The sequence below is a fragment of the Poecilia latipinna genome, unplaced genomic scaffold (assembly GCF_001443285.1).
Source record: "Poecilia latipinna isolate Pla-1442-1.1 unplaced genomic scaffold, P_latipinna-1.0 Scaffold538, whole genome shotgun sequence".
In the NCBI taxonomy this organism is placed as follows: Eukaryota; Metazoa; Chordata; class Actinopteri; order Cyprinodontiformes; family Poeciliidae; genus Poecilia; species Poecilia latipinna.
This window is the reverse complement of record NW_015113154.1, coordinates 89,964-105,489: the sequence shown is the minus strand read 5'-3', so window position 1 is coordinate 105,489 and position 15,526 is coordinate 89,964. Positions and strand designations below refer to the sequence as shown.

General features: G+C 39.5%; 1 protein-coding gene and 1 long non-coding RNA gene across 5 annotated transcripts in view; one reads left to right on the top strand and one right to left on the bottom strand.

Annotated features, from left to right (window-relative positions):
* Positions 1 to 15,098, top strand: part of LOC106952763 (histone deacetylase 7-like) — a 44,894-nt gene extending 29,796 nt beyond the window's left edge. For all 4 annotated transcript variants that reach the window (XM_015041097.1, XM_015041096.1, XM_015041094.1 and 1 more), the window contains 11 exons: positions 970 to 1,010; positions 1,822 to 1,929; positions 2,510 to 2,565; positions 3,655 to 3,742; positions 4,348 to 4,467; positions 7,445 to 7,542; positions 11,694 to 11,812; positions 12,068 to 12,201; positions 12,282 to 12,366; positions 14,187 to 14,334; positions 15,021 to 15,098. In XM_015041097.1, coding sequence (XP_014896583.1) covers positions 970 to 1,010; positions 1,822 to 1,929; positions 2,510 to 2,565; positions 3,655 to 3,742; positions 4,348 to 4,467; positions 7,445 to 7,542; positions 11,694 to 11,812; positions 12,068 to 12,201; positions 12,282 to 12,366; positions 14,187 to 14,334; positions 15,021 to 15,042 — 1,019 coding nt within the window. In that variant the 3' untranslated portion in view covers positions 15,043 to 15,098. The remainder of the gene's footprint in view (positions 1 to 969; positions 1,011 to 1,821; positions 1,930 to 2,509; positions 2,566 to 3,654; positions 3,743 to 4,347; positions 4,468 to 7,444; positions 7,543 to 11,693; positions 11,813 to 12,067; positions 12,202 to 12,281; positions 12,367 to 14,186; positions 14,335 to 15,020) is intronic.
* A 114-nt stretch (positions 15,099 to 15,212) lies between these two features.
* Positions 15,213 to 15,526, bottom strand: part of LOC106952766 (uncharacterized) — a 15,995-nt gene continuing 15,681 nt past the window's right edge. Inside the window, exon 3 of the long non-coding RNA XR_001426049.1 lies at positions 15,213 to 15,288. This is a non-coding gene — a long non-coding RNA (uncharacterized LOC106952766). The remainder of the gene's footprint in view (positions 15,289 to 15,526) is intronic.

Here is a 15,526-nt window from a genome sequence, read left to right as displayed (position 1 = left end):
TTTCCATTGCAACCACAAATTTCAATGTGGGAATTTTATTGTTTATATGTTGCTAAGCTTAACTGTATGAAATAAAGATTAGACTTGAGTTTAACAATCATTCCAATTTCATCTTATGCTGGATCTAAACCATTCTCTTGTAAATCCGGCTCCATAATTGGCGCTGTTGTCCCAGAAGATGAATTTCCATCCCAGTCTCAAGTTTTCTTTGAGGTTTTCCCTGTTCATAGCTCCATTTCTTCTCCTCATCAACTCTGATGGACTTCCATGTCCTTGCTAAAGTATGAGGCTTCCACCACCATGTTTCATGGTTCATAGTGAAGGTGGTGTGTTCAGGGTAATGTGCAGTATTAGCTTCCTGCCCTTACACTCCGTTTCACCTGTAGGCCGTAAAGTGTAGTTTTGGTTCTGTCTAACTACAACACCTTCAAACATGTTCGCTGTGTTCCCTACATTGCTTCTGGAAAACTATAAACTGAACATGTATGTCTTTCTTTCATCAGTGGCTTTCTACTTGCCACTTTTTCATAAAGACCAGACTTGTTGAGTCTGCGTATGAACAGATTCTTCCACCTGAGTTGCGGATCTATGCTAATCCTCAGGAGTTAACACGGGCCTCTTGGCTTCTTCTCTGTTTAATGTTTTGCTTGTCTGACTGGTCAACTTAAGTGGGTGGCTGTTCCTTTGTAGGTTTGCAGTTGGGCAAAGTTTCCCCAGATGAAGAACTGAAGAGTGCTCTGTCAAACATTCAATCACCTTTAAACTTCTCCATAGTTTTATACCTGGAGAAGTACAAAACTTAGTTTTTGTGATCCTGTTTGTTCACTACTGTTCTCAAACAAACCTTTCCTCTGTCCAATAAAATCTCAAATGAAGTAATTAAAGTTGATGGCATGTTTGTGCACATTCTGTACATATGTAAATGTGATATATTTATAACTCTTAAATACTACAAATATTTCCATGCAGGATCACGTACTTTTGTGGACCTACCATGTGGAGGTGTGGGGGTGAGTCCTGCACAGGCACATGCACACACGCGCACATCAACACACAATTACACACAATACAGATCTGTTTTAAAACTCTAGTCATGTGGGAATATTTCCACTCATCTAATTGCATTACTGAACAGCAAACATTACATGGCTTATTATGCCTTATTACACAATTTAGATAATGATACTACCAATTGCTCATGCTATTGTTTTTGGCTGAGATAACTTTGAAACCTCAAAAAAATCAAAGTCTGTACTATAGTCAAAGGGGGAAGAAACAACAAGGGAAAGCATACAAGTAAAGTGCTGAAAATGTATATATATATTTTCCTATTTTCCTATGGAACCCTAAAAAGGGATGTAGGATAAATAAAATGATATTATGTTTATAGTAAAGAAAGAAAACCCTGAAGGGGGATGGGTGGCAGCTGATAAGAGCACCGATATGCCTGGATTTCCGGCCTTTAGCTGCTAGAGTGAAGAGGGGTGATTGAAACAAGATGGTAAACCTCGTGAAAAAAGAAATTCCTGTAATTTCAGCGTTCCCCTAACAGCACAGCAGACCGCCAGCAGAGATAACTTTTTGAAGAGTCGGGTCACATACATACACATACACACTTTTGTCGTTAAACAATGAAATACTTTGTCTGAGATGTTTTCAAAAGTAAATAGACTTTGCCATTGTAATGACAAACTATTTGATTCTCTCCAACGGTCTTCATGCTCTGATCAGCTAATCCTGTAATAACATGTAACAGGAACACTGTAACATTTTTATGAATAAAATCTAATTGTGATTCGCTTTCCATTGTTTTATAAACAGGTGGACATTGATACAGTTTGGAATGAGCAACACACAGCAGCTGCTTCCCAAGTAGCAACAGGATGCGTCATAGACCTGGCCCTTAAAGTGGCACAGAGAGAGCTGAAGGTGAGATGGATGGATGGATATGTGGATGTTTTGGGCTACATTTTTCATACTTAACTATTACGTAGCAGTGAAACTAGTTATGTACTGACAGAGACTGACAGGTCACTCAGTGATGATGAAGCCATAACTCCAAATTCAATACATACAACTGATTAAATTTTGCCAAAATTCCAGTCAACTTTAGAAAAAAAGTAAACTGCTTAGGTGTGAAATCTATCAACTACTTGGGGAATGTATGTAGCTGGAATTAAAAACAATATTTTTAATTACAATTAGCAAAAAAAGGATTTTCATAATTCAAACTGACCTCAACTAGAGTAGCTCAATATGATTACATTAAAACAAAAAACAAAATAAGAGTTCTTGTTTATACTGCTTGAATTAAGTATGTTATAGACAGTGTTTACTGTGCAGTGTAATGGACAGCTGTTTCACAGTAAATGAAGGTGTTGGCAGCTCCTCTTTTGTTATCCTTTATTTATATCTAAAACAATTTCATGTTAATGTTTTAACACCTTTATGTTTCAGAATAAGTTGTTATAACAGTGAGGTGTTAAGACTGTTTTCTGTTTTCTTACAGAATGGATTTGCAGTGGTGAGACCTCCTGGACACCATGCTACTCGTTCTTCTCCTCTGTAAGTACAGAAGCATGCACACACATACTCACAAATGCATACCGGGAGCTAAGGGGGCTGCAAAGTTTGTTTGTTTTTTCGGATAAATCAGCTATAGTATACTTGTGAAGAAGAAAAAGAGAGAGAGGGTGCCATAGTGTGTCTATGTTAAGGTATGAGTGGTGTGCACTATCTGCCCAGTGCCAGAGGCAATCTACCTCCTCTACTGTTTCTTTACAGCTTTCGAGACACAAAGCAAAGCACCTCAAAAGAGACGTGCAGGAGCTGTGTATCCACACACCCTGCAGATGTGCTGTGTGTGGATACGTGTGGATGTGCATATCTGTGTGCATTGATTTGTGTCACCCTTTGATAGCAGGCATTAGCCAAATAACCACATTCAGCTGGGGCTGTGTGTGAGCTCAGCAGTGCTTGTCACTGGTTATTTATGGCGTGATAATGATTTTTCTTGATGAGCTAAGTTTGGACAGCTTATGATGTACATTGTTCACGCACGCACACACACACACACACACACACACACACGCTCGTAGGCAATCACACTTTACACCCCAATGCTGACACTGCCTTTTCCAAAATTCCTCTATTGTTTTTCATGCATCAACATTTTCTTTGCATACTTCTGTAGTAGACAGCCAGCGTTAGTGAGTTCTGTGAGTTCATTTCTCAGAAATCATCCCTCGCGTCCCGTCAGCTTTCTGGCAGAATTACCATTTCAAATGTGTCTTAAATTTTATGATAAGCTTCGGTTTGTCATGAAATGCGTGGCTTCTGCACTGCTCAGGAGTGAGACACTTTAGAGTCAGCATAACATTCTATTAATGGAAGCCATTTTTGTTTTGTCCGCTGAGAAAATGCGAACACTGAAGAACCTAAAACACAATAATATTCCTAAATGACTTGCAATAGACGTTAACGTGGCAGGAGTCAGCACTGGGGCTGTCATGGCTTGAGAAGGCACCACACACAGCCAAAGAACTGTCTTACAGGTTCCTACGGGCCACATGTGGATTTTGTGAAATTAATTTGCAAAAGATGCACAGTGATAAACACATGTGGCTGCCACTCTTCCTGTTTGTTTGTCCACAGGGGCTTCTGTTACTTCAACTCTGTGGCCATCGCAGCCAAGCAGCTCCAACACAAACTCAGTGTCAGCAAGATCCTCATAGTAGACTGGGTAAGGACCAGAACATCGATCAGCGTCACCCTTCTCTTCATGGAGACATTACAAACATACAGAGTGAAAGTAGATGTTTTCTAGGTGCAAAAAACAAAGACCCAGACTTACAGTAGCAATCCCAATCACAATTTAGATAACAGTTATTTCTGTTATCCACGTGTGAGTCTAACTGTCACATGTGCTTAGAGTAAATTCAAAATCACACACAGGCACATAAAAGTTCACCAAGGCATACATATGCTGATCCAGAGCCAGCCGCTGTCTCTGCTGAACATGTGTGTATTTGAGTCTGCACAATATCTTTACAAAGGACACACAATATAGTATATTATTTTATGAAACTACAGTTATTATTATATCAAACAAAAAAGAGTAAGTACTTTTGCCACTGATGTGAAAAATTATGCAAGTCTTACAAACTGTGTTCACTTTGTATCAGTTTATGTAAGATTTTTTTGATGTATTTGTGGTTACCCTTACTGTGCAAATTATACAATGTATATATATATATATATATATATATATATATATATATATATATATATATATATATATATATATATATATATATATATACTCTTATGTACTCAAATCTTGTCCAGGATGTGCACCATGGCAACGGCACCCAAGAGGCCTTCTATGATGACCCAAGCGTTCTGTATATCTCTCTGCATCGCTACGATGATGGGAACTTCTTTCCTGGTAGTGGACATCCAAATGAGGTACTTACACAGTATCTCTGTATGGTTTTATTTACATTGTGCTAATAGAACTCCACAAAAATAAAACTCTTTATTTTGTAGATTATTTATGACCTTGATTCGGCAGATATTATCAAAAGTAATAATACCTTTTGAACTTGTTCCTATTTTGTAATGCTGCCACAAAACCCTTTTATCTATTGTATGAAAAATGTATCTAGTGGACTCAAACAAAATATTAGCATAACTGTGAAAGAAAAGGAGAAGTGCTTTTCAAAAAGTGATGAAAGTAAAAATCTGAAAAGTTTGACATACATTTGTTTTCAGCCTGCCAGCACCTCACAACTCTTGAACCAATACTTTGTACAACCACCTTTCATTGCCACTTCAGTGGGGTATGTCTGCCAGTTTTACACATCTACACCCTGATTTTTTTAATTATAAAAACAAACCACTCAGTTACATTAGACAAGGACTGTCTCTAAACATATTTTTAGCAGGTTTCTTTTCATGTTTTTTTCTTTTTTTGTCTTTAGCTTAATTTATCCTCACATTCACATCTGACCAGCTTCACTGTCTCTGTTAAAGAAACGCATATCCATAGCATGAGTCTGCGAACAGCAGACCCGGACTAAACAAAGCTTATTTATGAAGAGTTTTCATGGCTCTGTTTCTTCACAGATGTATTCCAGAATGACCTTCACAGCACAGCTGTATTAGTACTGAGATTAAATTAAACACAGGTGTACTCTATTTACCACATAGGCACCTACTAAAAACACTGGATTTTTGGGCAAATAACAGAGCAAAAGAGCTGAACAAATTCACACTTATTTTTCATGTTTTTATATACAGGCTGGTTTATGATTGTGATGGAACAAAATGTGGAACGATTCAAGGGGTATGAATGCTTTAACTCAGAAGTGTTTCTAGTATCTGTTTGAGTTCAGTGAACCAGTAAGGACCCCAAGAGCTCGGAGTGTGCCTGTGAAGACAAATAAAATTATGTACTATATCAGGGAATAATTTACATAACACAAAACCAAAGTTAAAAATTAACTTATGAGATAATGGAGGCCTTTAATTAGTTAACTCCCTGACAAAACATTTCAAGCTTTGACAGATGAATCATTTGTCAGTTTTAGACTAAATTTGTTTATTTCTAAATCCACCATTTTATCCTTGAGCAAGTATCTGTAACTTCAGATTGTTACTGTCCAATTATGTTTTCTCTCATAACCCCTCAGTACGAATGCTTTATAAAGCAAGTTTAAAATATGGTCTTCACTCATCCTTGTGTGAGCAATATATCTGGGACACTTTTCAAACGTGTTTATCCAGTGAAAGCACCATGGAGACATCTTACTGTATGTTTTAGTAACCACTGTGTATATGTTTACTTTCATACTTCTGGGTGAGAAACTTTGAGGCCTTGGAGGTCAGGCCCTCTCAGCAGGATGTATGAAGCTGAGTTCTGTGCCTGTCTGAATCCAAGAAATTGAGATGCCTATGTTTCCTTCCTGTGGTCTTACCCAAAACCAAGTGTAATGACTACCCCGGTCAGTTGAATTGACCCCATCCCATGCTGACATTTGCCACTCATTCAATCCCCCGCATTCCCTCCTCTCACGCTGCCGCCCTCCCCCACGATAATACTCGGTGCTCTCCCATAAAATCTCACGAGGAGCACACATAAAAACACTTTTCTGGGCTTGGATGTGGCTTTGCCTGAAGTGGACTCGCAACCTCTGAGGAGCAGTGTGGTAAACCTCTGGAGTCTCTCTGTCCCCTGTGTAGGTATATATCTCTCCATGGGGTAAGGGTTGTGATGTCATCATCATAACACAGAGCGCGGAGTAGCTCACAAATACCAGTGACGGTCTAATTCAGTCCAGTAAGTCCTGAAACATGAAAGCGAGACAGAAAACAAAGAACAGCGCAATGCACTCGGAGCTATAGCAGAAATGGTATGTTTGGTTAATGTGCGTGTGCTTGTGTATCTGACTGTGTGCACAGGCGCATGCTTGCTGGTACATTAACAGTTGGCAGAAGACAGGAGGCCTCATGTGTTTTTCGTTTGCCCTGCGAACATCCCGTCCACTGAGAAGAATGGAGACAGACTTTCTGTGATGCTCATCAGCATTCTTTCTCTTTCAAGCATCCTCTCACACCCATGCACTCACACTCGCGCGCTCTCTCTCTCTCTTTCTCTCTCACACACACAAAGGAAATTACCATACATTGTTGCCAAGTGGCTGTCAATCAACCTCCACCATTTCTTCCCAAACTGACACATTGACTGATGGTGAAGGGTTTGGGGAACAGCTAAATGGCTTCTTGCAGGACTACAAAGAGCGAGAGACGGGAATCCTCAACTTCTTTCCAAGATCCAGGCCTCTGTTCACTTTCTGCCCCGAGTAAATGAGGTCAACCTGAGGGAAGCTTCATCAACTCTGCCTGGCATCCGTCTCATTCAAAACATGAAGAAGGAGTTGTGGAGAACAGAACTCATAATTGACAGTCGTTATACTTTACGTATATGATCATAGTTTATAGTATATTCTTAATACACTGGGGGGGGTTTTGTAGACCAGTCAGTATTCAGCCCATTTAAGTTGTACATTAAAGCTCGGGAACTATAAATGGCTGTAGCTCTGCTCTGGCTCAGCGATTTACAAAGGCCAGTTGACAAACTGTATAGAAATCAAAATGGAGGGACAGGGGTGTTGAATTAACAGCCATCCGTATTTCATTTGGGAATCATAATCACTCCCTGATGTTGCCTTAAGAGATGCAGCGACATTCCCTCTGTTGCTGCAACACAAAGTTTTGCAACAGCAATGCTAACTTTGCGAGCATTTGGTGCAAATCTGTCATCATCGTGGAGTTTCTCAACTTCCCCTCAGAGTTATTTACTTTTCTTTTTTTTTTTTTGACATTCTCAGTGATTGTTTCTTTCTCACAGTCCCCCTGTTTTTCCTGGTCTGCTTTTATCCAGGTGGGTGTACGAGCAGGTAAAGGCTTCAATGTCAATGTGGGATGGACTGGTGGTCTGGACCCTCCAATGGGTGATGCAGAGTACCTGGCTGCATTCAGGTAAATAAAGTTTTCTCTGTTAGCTGTAGAGTACTTTGTCTCATTTCTGGTCCATTTACATAAAGGTGTACACCTCAAAACCTTCTCTCAGTTCAGCATTTCACAACTGAACCCACTGATAATTACATACAAATGCAAAATATTCTTTTACAACCAGGAGGTAGTTCAGGATAATCATTCTGGGTTTTTTTTTTGTTTGGTTTTTTTATATATATTTGTTAGCTTATTATGACATCTATTATATCAAACTCAATCTGTTTTAAATCAACATTGAGGCTTTTGTTAATTTGTCTGAAGAAGTTGTTCATCTGTTATTCTTTTATAGACATTGATCAACTCATGATGACTTCTAATGTCACTGAAATTTACAGCTATGTTTTTTCCACATCCATCTTATCTAACTGAGCTTTTGTAGAGTTAAATCAGACCTAGTGTTGTTTGAATAAGGATGACTCAGACAGGAATGCATTGATTAAGATATTAAATATACTGTGATTTTAGTCAAAATTAAAAAGTTGAATGGGTACAGTAAGTACACATTTCTTTGCTATTTCCTTCTCACATGTTGAACTTTTTTCTTCATTGAACTGTTTATTCATATTTAAGTTGTAAAGCAAGTCCTGTTTGATTACTGAATGGTGCTAATACAGAAAATGAGGCTTTGCTAGAGCAGGAGTATGGATAGAAGTTATTTTACTTTTATATTTTTTTTCTAATACGTGGTATATGTATGACTGCATTGTCGTTAACACTAAATATCTTAAGCAAATGACATTACTGACCCTCTGCTACTGTGTACAACCAGAATATTGAAATTCTGACGTTTTGTTTCTGCAGTTTTAAAGCCCAAAAGAATACTTAGTTGCTAAATAGTTACTCAAAAAGTGTTGTGCATGTCTATTTAGTAGTCCCTTTAATCTGAATAAACAATAAAATCCAATGAGAGCAATTGCCTTTAAAGTTTCACCTAACAGTCCATATGTGTGTGTAAAACTATAAACGTTCTCTGAAGACCTCAAAAGTTTGTTGGAGAATATTAATGAACAAGCTGCTTCATAAAGACTAAAGCATCAGGAGAAAGTTATAGAGGATTGAAGCACTATTGGATTACAAAACAATGAGCTCTACAGAGCAATCACCTCATAGAGCACTGTGTAATTTATCATCTAAAATTGTAAAAAAAAGTGTGGCACAACTGCAAACCTATCAAAACAGCCATCCTGTAAGCCATATACAGCAAACATGTGGAAGAAGGTGATCTGGTCATATGAGACTACAATTGAAGCATACAATTGAGTGGATGCCTCTTTTCAGTAGAAACAAAGAAGATTGTCACAGTTTATGAGCAGATGGATGGAGCTAATTACAGGACAATCCTGAAACAAAACCATTTTAATATGCTACAAAAGACTGGAAACTGGGGTGGAGGCTCTCTCTCCAACAGGACAATAACCCTAAGTATAGCTAGAGCTATGTTTAGCTCTGGCTAATTCACAAATTAAAAAAAAAAGCAAAACAAAACAGTAAAAGTCCAGAACTAAATCCAATTAAAATTATTCAGCAAAGGTTAAAATCAATGTTTAGAACTGCTCTCACTTCAATCAGAGTTGGGAGATTTTGCAAAAGAAGCAATGAGAGTTTCTCTTCTCCAGAAGGCTGAGCATAAATGCTCTGTTCAATTTTTTTTATATTTTTCTGTATTAAAAAAATTAACTACGCTTCCTTTCCCTTCCACTTCACAATTTTGTGCAACTTTCTGCATAAAATCCTTGCAAAATATATTGAGGTGTGTGGTTGCAATATGGAAAAATGTGAAAATACACATGACTTTTGATTACTTTTGCAAAACAATGTACACTATTTCCACATGGTTTACTATTGTTTGGATTAACGAGTTGAAGTTCTAGTGGGAAACACGCATCTATAATGCTGAACAAGTTTTAAATGCAAAACGCTCAATCTTTTTGGAGGTGCTCCCTAAACCTGCAACACTGAGCATGTAGCTAAAGGTGCATCTCAATACTTTTATCATTTAGCATCACTGAAAGGCAATGCAGAACTTCTTTAAATCACATTATCACTTGTACACAGATTGAAAATATCCAGAAATAGGCGAGAATTGTGGAAAAAGTACTTTTTGGTGAGTTAAATGCAGAGATCTACAGCTAGGAGGTACCAGAGCACACCTATTCTTCACTTCATTCAAGCTGTTAGTCTTGAATGAATGTGGTTTGGTGGTGCGCTACACTGCAATGAACACAAAATGCATCTGTCAGCAGCACTGGCTCACCACCAGATGAATAAAACGCTATGTGAGCTCTTCATGGTGCTTGCTTCAGACACAGTGGGTGGGCCCCTCATCACAGGAAAGATGCTAATGAGCTAACCCATACTGGTAAAATCCCATCGACCCAATAGTCTGTCTTGAAACACTATGCCCAGTGTTTGCTGGAGTTCTGGATCCCGATTAAGAAACAACTGATCCTTTCCTGAGCAGCCGTCTGGCTTTAGTATTTTTCACCCAGTTTAGGAAATTGCAAGTGCTTTCATGTGTAAAACTTCCTCAGCTAGCCACAGTATAGTACTGTATTAAACTTTTGCCATGAAGCTTACATCATACAAGGGTTGTCTAAAGGAGGAGCATTCTGCTGGTGCAGACCTTTGTCACATATAATTTTGGGTTCAAGCGTATTTTGTGAATAACAATTACAATTGCTGGATGTCAGAAAAAAGTAGAAGCATTGTGTTTGAGTAATTAAAGTCGACTGTCAGGGTGTCACGCTGTACGGTTAAAAAAAAAAAAAAGAGAATGCATCATAATTTCGCCGTAATGCAGTTAAGCCTATTTAAATTTGTGCCAGTTCTGTGGCTCGATATGAATATGTAATTTGGATGACAGGGTGTTTTAGGCTGTGTGTGTCTCTTACAAATGGAAAAGAAGTTTGTTGTCGATGATGTGAGTCTGTTTTGGGGTGTGTATTAGTGGCAGAAGAGATCCTGTGGTTGATCGTGGTGGTTGGGACTCCATTACAATCAACAGAGGGCTCATCATCACCGAGATCAAGAACCATGACGTTATACGTGTTATTAAAACAGCCAAAACTGCTACCTGTGCGTCTAATCACAGGTAGCAGTTCTGACGCCTGTTCATTTCCAACCGGTTACTGACAAACAATGAACTTATGGAGGGAAGGAGAATACAGCTGAAGAGAGAAGAAGTGGGGGGTGCATTGTTAGGGAATCCAAAGGCGGCGTAATTAGGCCCAATGGATCCCAGATGGCTGGCTGTCAGTGACGTGAGAAGAGGGACGAGCTCCTAATAGGAACCAGACGCGCACAAATGCCTTTGAACTGCCGCTGAGAGAAAAAGAGCGAGTAAGAGGGAATCAAACGCGGCATGGGCCATGCGCTCTTGCTAAATAACTGGCAGCAGGAGAGAAGAGGAAGGAAGACGGAGAGTAGAGAGGCTTGGAAAGTGGTCTCTGCTCAGTAAAGTGCACAATATGAGGACCTTTCATATAAAAAGTTGAAAGTATTTTTCACTTAGGAAAACATGTTTGGTGTTTGACACCTGTCTACCGTCAGATCCTTGCTGGGGGTTTTTTTGTGTTTTTTTTCCTGCAATTACAACAAAGAGACATTTCTTCTTTTATCATCAGGGTTCTGCTTCACATTCAAACAGTTGCACACATTTACACCTGGGAGGTGCACCACCTCTTAGGGTTGGCTGTCTTCCAGCCGTGGATCAGGAACTGAGATCAAGCACTTGGCGCTTTGCCTTTGATAATTTTTTTTCTTTTCATCATTTTAAAATGGAAGAGTGTGTTCAGCCCAGTAAATGCTTGTAGTTACCATCTCCAGATATAAGGCCTTCACTGGACGGACGTTCTAGTAGAAATCACTTCAACGACCCTGTTTTAATTTTGTTGTGTTGGCATCGGAAATCTTTTTTTTTTTTTTTTTTCCTCCGTCCTGCTCTGAAATGAATCCAATCACATTATGACTACTCCTTTTTACCCGTCATTATGTTTTATTTACTCCTAACAGTTCTCCTGATCACCTGTTGAAATGGTGAATGGGCTTTCGGGTTTCCTGTCGAACGTGAAGGATTGGGCTGTAACGGCTCTCCGTTTTCCCTCTCTCGTCTCCAGGGCTGTGGTGATGCCTATTGCCCACGAGTTTTCCCCGGACGTGGTCTTGGTCTCCGCCGGCTTCGATGCTGTTGAAGGACACCAACCTTCATTGGGAGGATACACCGTCACAGCCAAGCGTAAGGAGCAGCCAGCGCTCTGTGTACACTCATCAGAGCTTCTCAAAACAGTTTAATACCTGTATTTGTTATGCGTCTTACTTTTTTTTTTTTGACAGACATCATTTTTCCTTATGAAACCTTTATGACGCAAATCTTTGATATTGGCATTATGATGAGCTAAAAAAAACAAGCACTTATTTAAAAGTGACGCTTTTACTGAATTTTTGTTTCCTTTCCAACTAATCTGTGTTTTTTTGGTTTGATCTCTACTAGTTTTTGGCTTCTTGACTCGTCAGCTGATGTCGCTGGCAGGAGGCCGGGTCATCCTCGCTCTGGAGGGGGGCCACGACCTCAAAGCCATCTGTGATGCCTCTGAAGCCTGTGTCAGCGCCTTGCTCGGCATGGAGGTGAGACGTGTCGTGTCTCGTTCCACAGATTAACGCAGCGCGTCACGTCCTCAGATCACTAACTGTGTGGCGTGTCTCAGGTGGAGCCTCTGTCCCAGTCGCTGTTGGACCAAAAGCCCTGTGAGAATGCGGTGCGCTCTCTGCAGAGAGTCGTCCAGATCCAGGGTGAGAAAGACAACGTCAGCTTTACTGCAAAGAATAACATTTACAAGGGAAAAATGGTCAAATAAAGCAAACTTACTAGTTGTACTTGGAGTAAATGTATTCAGTTAGTCTCTTGTAAAGCTTTGCAAATTTGAACTTCCTAGCAGTCTAAATACAACCGTTCAGAGATTTATTTTGAGAACATCGGTGAACAAACATTATTATAAAGACCTAGAAATACATCAGACAGGGCAGGAATGAAACTAAAGAAGAGTTAAACATGTTATAAACAAATATAATTTGGACACTCTGGACATTCTGATGGAACATTTTTTAAGTCCATCATTCAAAGGTTTTAAGAGGCTATAAAAGATGGAGGTTCAAGTTCCAGGAAGACAAAAACACTAAGCAAACAGCAAAACTCCACCCTATGAATGTTCAAAGTTGGTTGGGTAATACCCACAAGACTTTGCAACAGAAAGTGTTTCTACCTGATATCAATATGGAGGGGCAGAATTTATTTTTTTTGCTCCCAAACAACAACAACAAAAATGTCCAAACCATGTATCATTTTGCTTTAGCTAGTGGTATTGCATACAATCCCAACCAGACGAAGCGAAGATATTGGTTGCAAAGCGACAAAATGTGAAAAAAGTTCACGAGTCATGAATACTTTGTGAGATACTTTATGTTCCCCTGCAGAATTTTGCAGCACTGATTGAGTAATTTCTGTTGTAATGAGTCTAGGGCACACTAACAAAGAAACTCCAAGCCTTGCAGATAATTTGTACAACAACTGTCACAATAAATAGGAGCTGAAGATAAATTTTCCTCAGTCGGCTGGAAGGGAGTATACAGGCTTGCATCAACAAATATTTTTCAGGAAATGATTTATGTGGGCCACATTGTTCATACTCCTTGGTGATGAATGAGGTGTATGCTCATATTATTTGATTACATTATTTTTTTATACATATCAACCCTATAAATACCTTATGTAAATGAGGCTTTCGAGTCACTGTTGATATGGATCAATAAAGCCTCAACAGAACGTTTTATGTTAACGATTAATTGTTTTCCTGTCTAGTTTTTACCCAACAGTTTGTCTTCTTAGCGTTTCTGTTCTCAGTAACTCGTAACAATCCCCCTTTTCACTCTATTTAACACGTTTTGACCTCTTTGCTTCTGCTCTCTGACCACCTCTCCTCCCTTCCATCCCTGTCTCCCATCCCTCCAGCCGTCCCGCAAAGCAGACACACACACACACACACACACATGCACGCAGCTACCCTGGCTCCAATTATCTTCAAACACTTCTCTGGCACACGACCTTCGCAACATCCCCTCCTGATTGCACACAAATGTTATCCCAACCAAATTAGATTAATTAAAAATATTTGAATAGCCACAGGAATGTTAAGCCCATAATTCAGGCCCGGGGTGAAGTATATGTAAGTTGTATGCTCAGCCAGAACACACGCACTTATAGAGAAGCAAATTTACAGTCGCTGGTTTCTTTCTATTTTCTGTTTTCCCCCGTTGTGTGACAAAGGACCGTGAGCCCTGAGAGAGCAGACTGAGTCTGAGTTTACATTTCTGAAATTATCAAAACGGATATTTGGACCAGAGGCTGTTTATACCACAGCCTTTGCTTATATTCACATCAAACATCTACATCTAGCGGATCAAACAGCAAGCTGTACTTTCGGTTAGCTCAGGCGTGTCCCCTCAAGGAGAAGTTCAGGATGAAAACAGGAATAAAACCAAAACTTAAGCCATTAATCTTTTTTTTCCCCTTTTTTGTATCCTTCCTCTTTTCCATCTTTTCCTTTTCCTCTCAGGTGAGTTCTGGCAAAGTGTGAGGGATTCAGCCACGACCGTGGATCTGTCCTACCTGCAGGCGCAGAGACACAGATTCAGGCGAGACTCGGACAGCGAGGCGGTCAATGCCATCGCTTCGCTGTCAATGGGGTCCCTCACATCAGAAAGGTAAAAACAAAACAAAAAAACACATTACGATTATTATCAGCTTAGCCACGTTTGAGTTTTATCCCCACTCAAAACTCAAAATTGGATCCAATCAGCAACCTGTGAGGAAGAACATAGAAACGAGCTGCACTTTCTAACATATCGCAGTAAGTCTGGTTTATTGAACAGTGAGACAGCAAGAGAGAACGAGACGTTCTGCAGGTAACAGGAAGACTGAACACCCTGTTTTATTCTTTTGAGCTTTCAATGTCTATCGGGTAATGAAGCTTGTTGGTTTTGTAAATGTCACAGCTTGAATTCTCGATGGGATACGCACAAAGGCCAACCTTTTAGTAATGCTAACCACACTAATCACTGGTTTAAGATGCTAATGACAGCTTAAAATGTCAACTCTCTAAACAGGCTCTCTTTCTTTTAAAAGAGTAAAATTCTGCTTCAGGGCCCACTCTGACACAAAGTGTGGTGTTGTTTTTTTTATTTATGATTGTTCACTGCACAGTAACAGAAAGAAAGAAAACATTCAATATATACTTTTTAGCCTGTCTTCTTATGTATCATGTTTTTTTTTTTTTTTTTTTTTTAATCAGAATTGGCAAAATTCCAATCAGTTCATCTCTAATTATCTACAACCTCAACATAACAGTATTGCATTTTATGTCCAACATCTTTCTCTTTCTTTTTTAAAGGAAACCGCTTGAAAGAATGTGAAGAAAAAAAAGACCCATCTGAGGACAGAGCAACCCAATTAAAGCTTTCAACTCAGACTCAGTGGAAACATGCGCGCACACACACACACACACACACACGCACGCATATATATGTGCATTTGGATCATCACTGGAACATACAAACCTGCATTACTACTGGCTGCAGCACGGCCACGGACTCAGACACAAGGAACCGTCTTCATCTCGTGCCACATTCATGTCCCCAATAGATTTCTTCTGCCTTTTCCTGACAGCAACATTGATCACTGAAGTTAAAAGGAAAAAAAAAAAAAAGTAAAAATGTCCAATGACTGAATAATGAAGACCTGGTGAAACAGGATGTAGCATCAGCAGAGATGAGAATTTGTTACTGATTGCGGTGAAACCTGCACGGACCACTGAGACTTTCTTTTTTTTTTTTTTTTTTTGTTAGCAAATGTTGCGGTGGGCAGGGGGGAGGGGGGGGGATGGGGTATTTTTTTTTT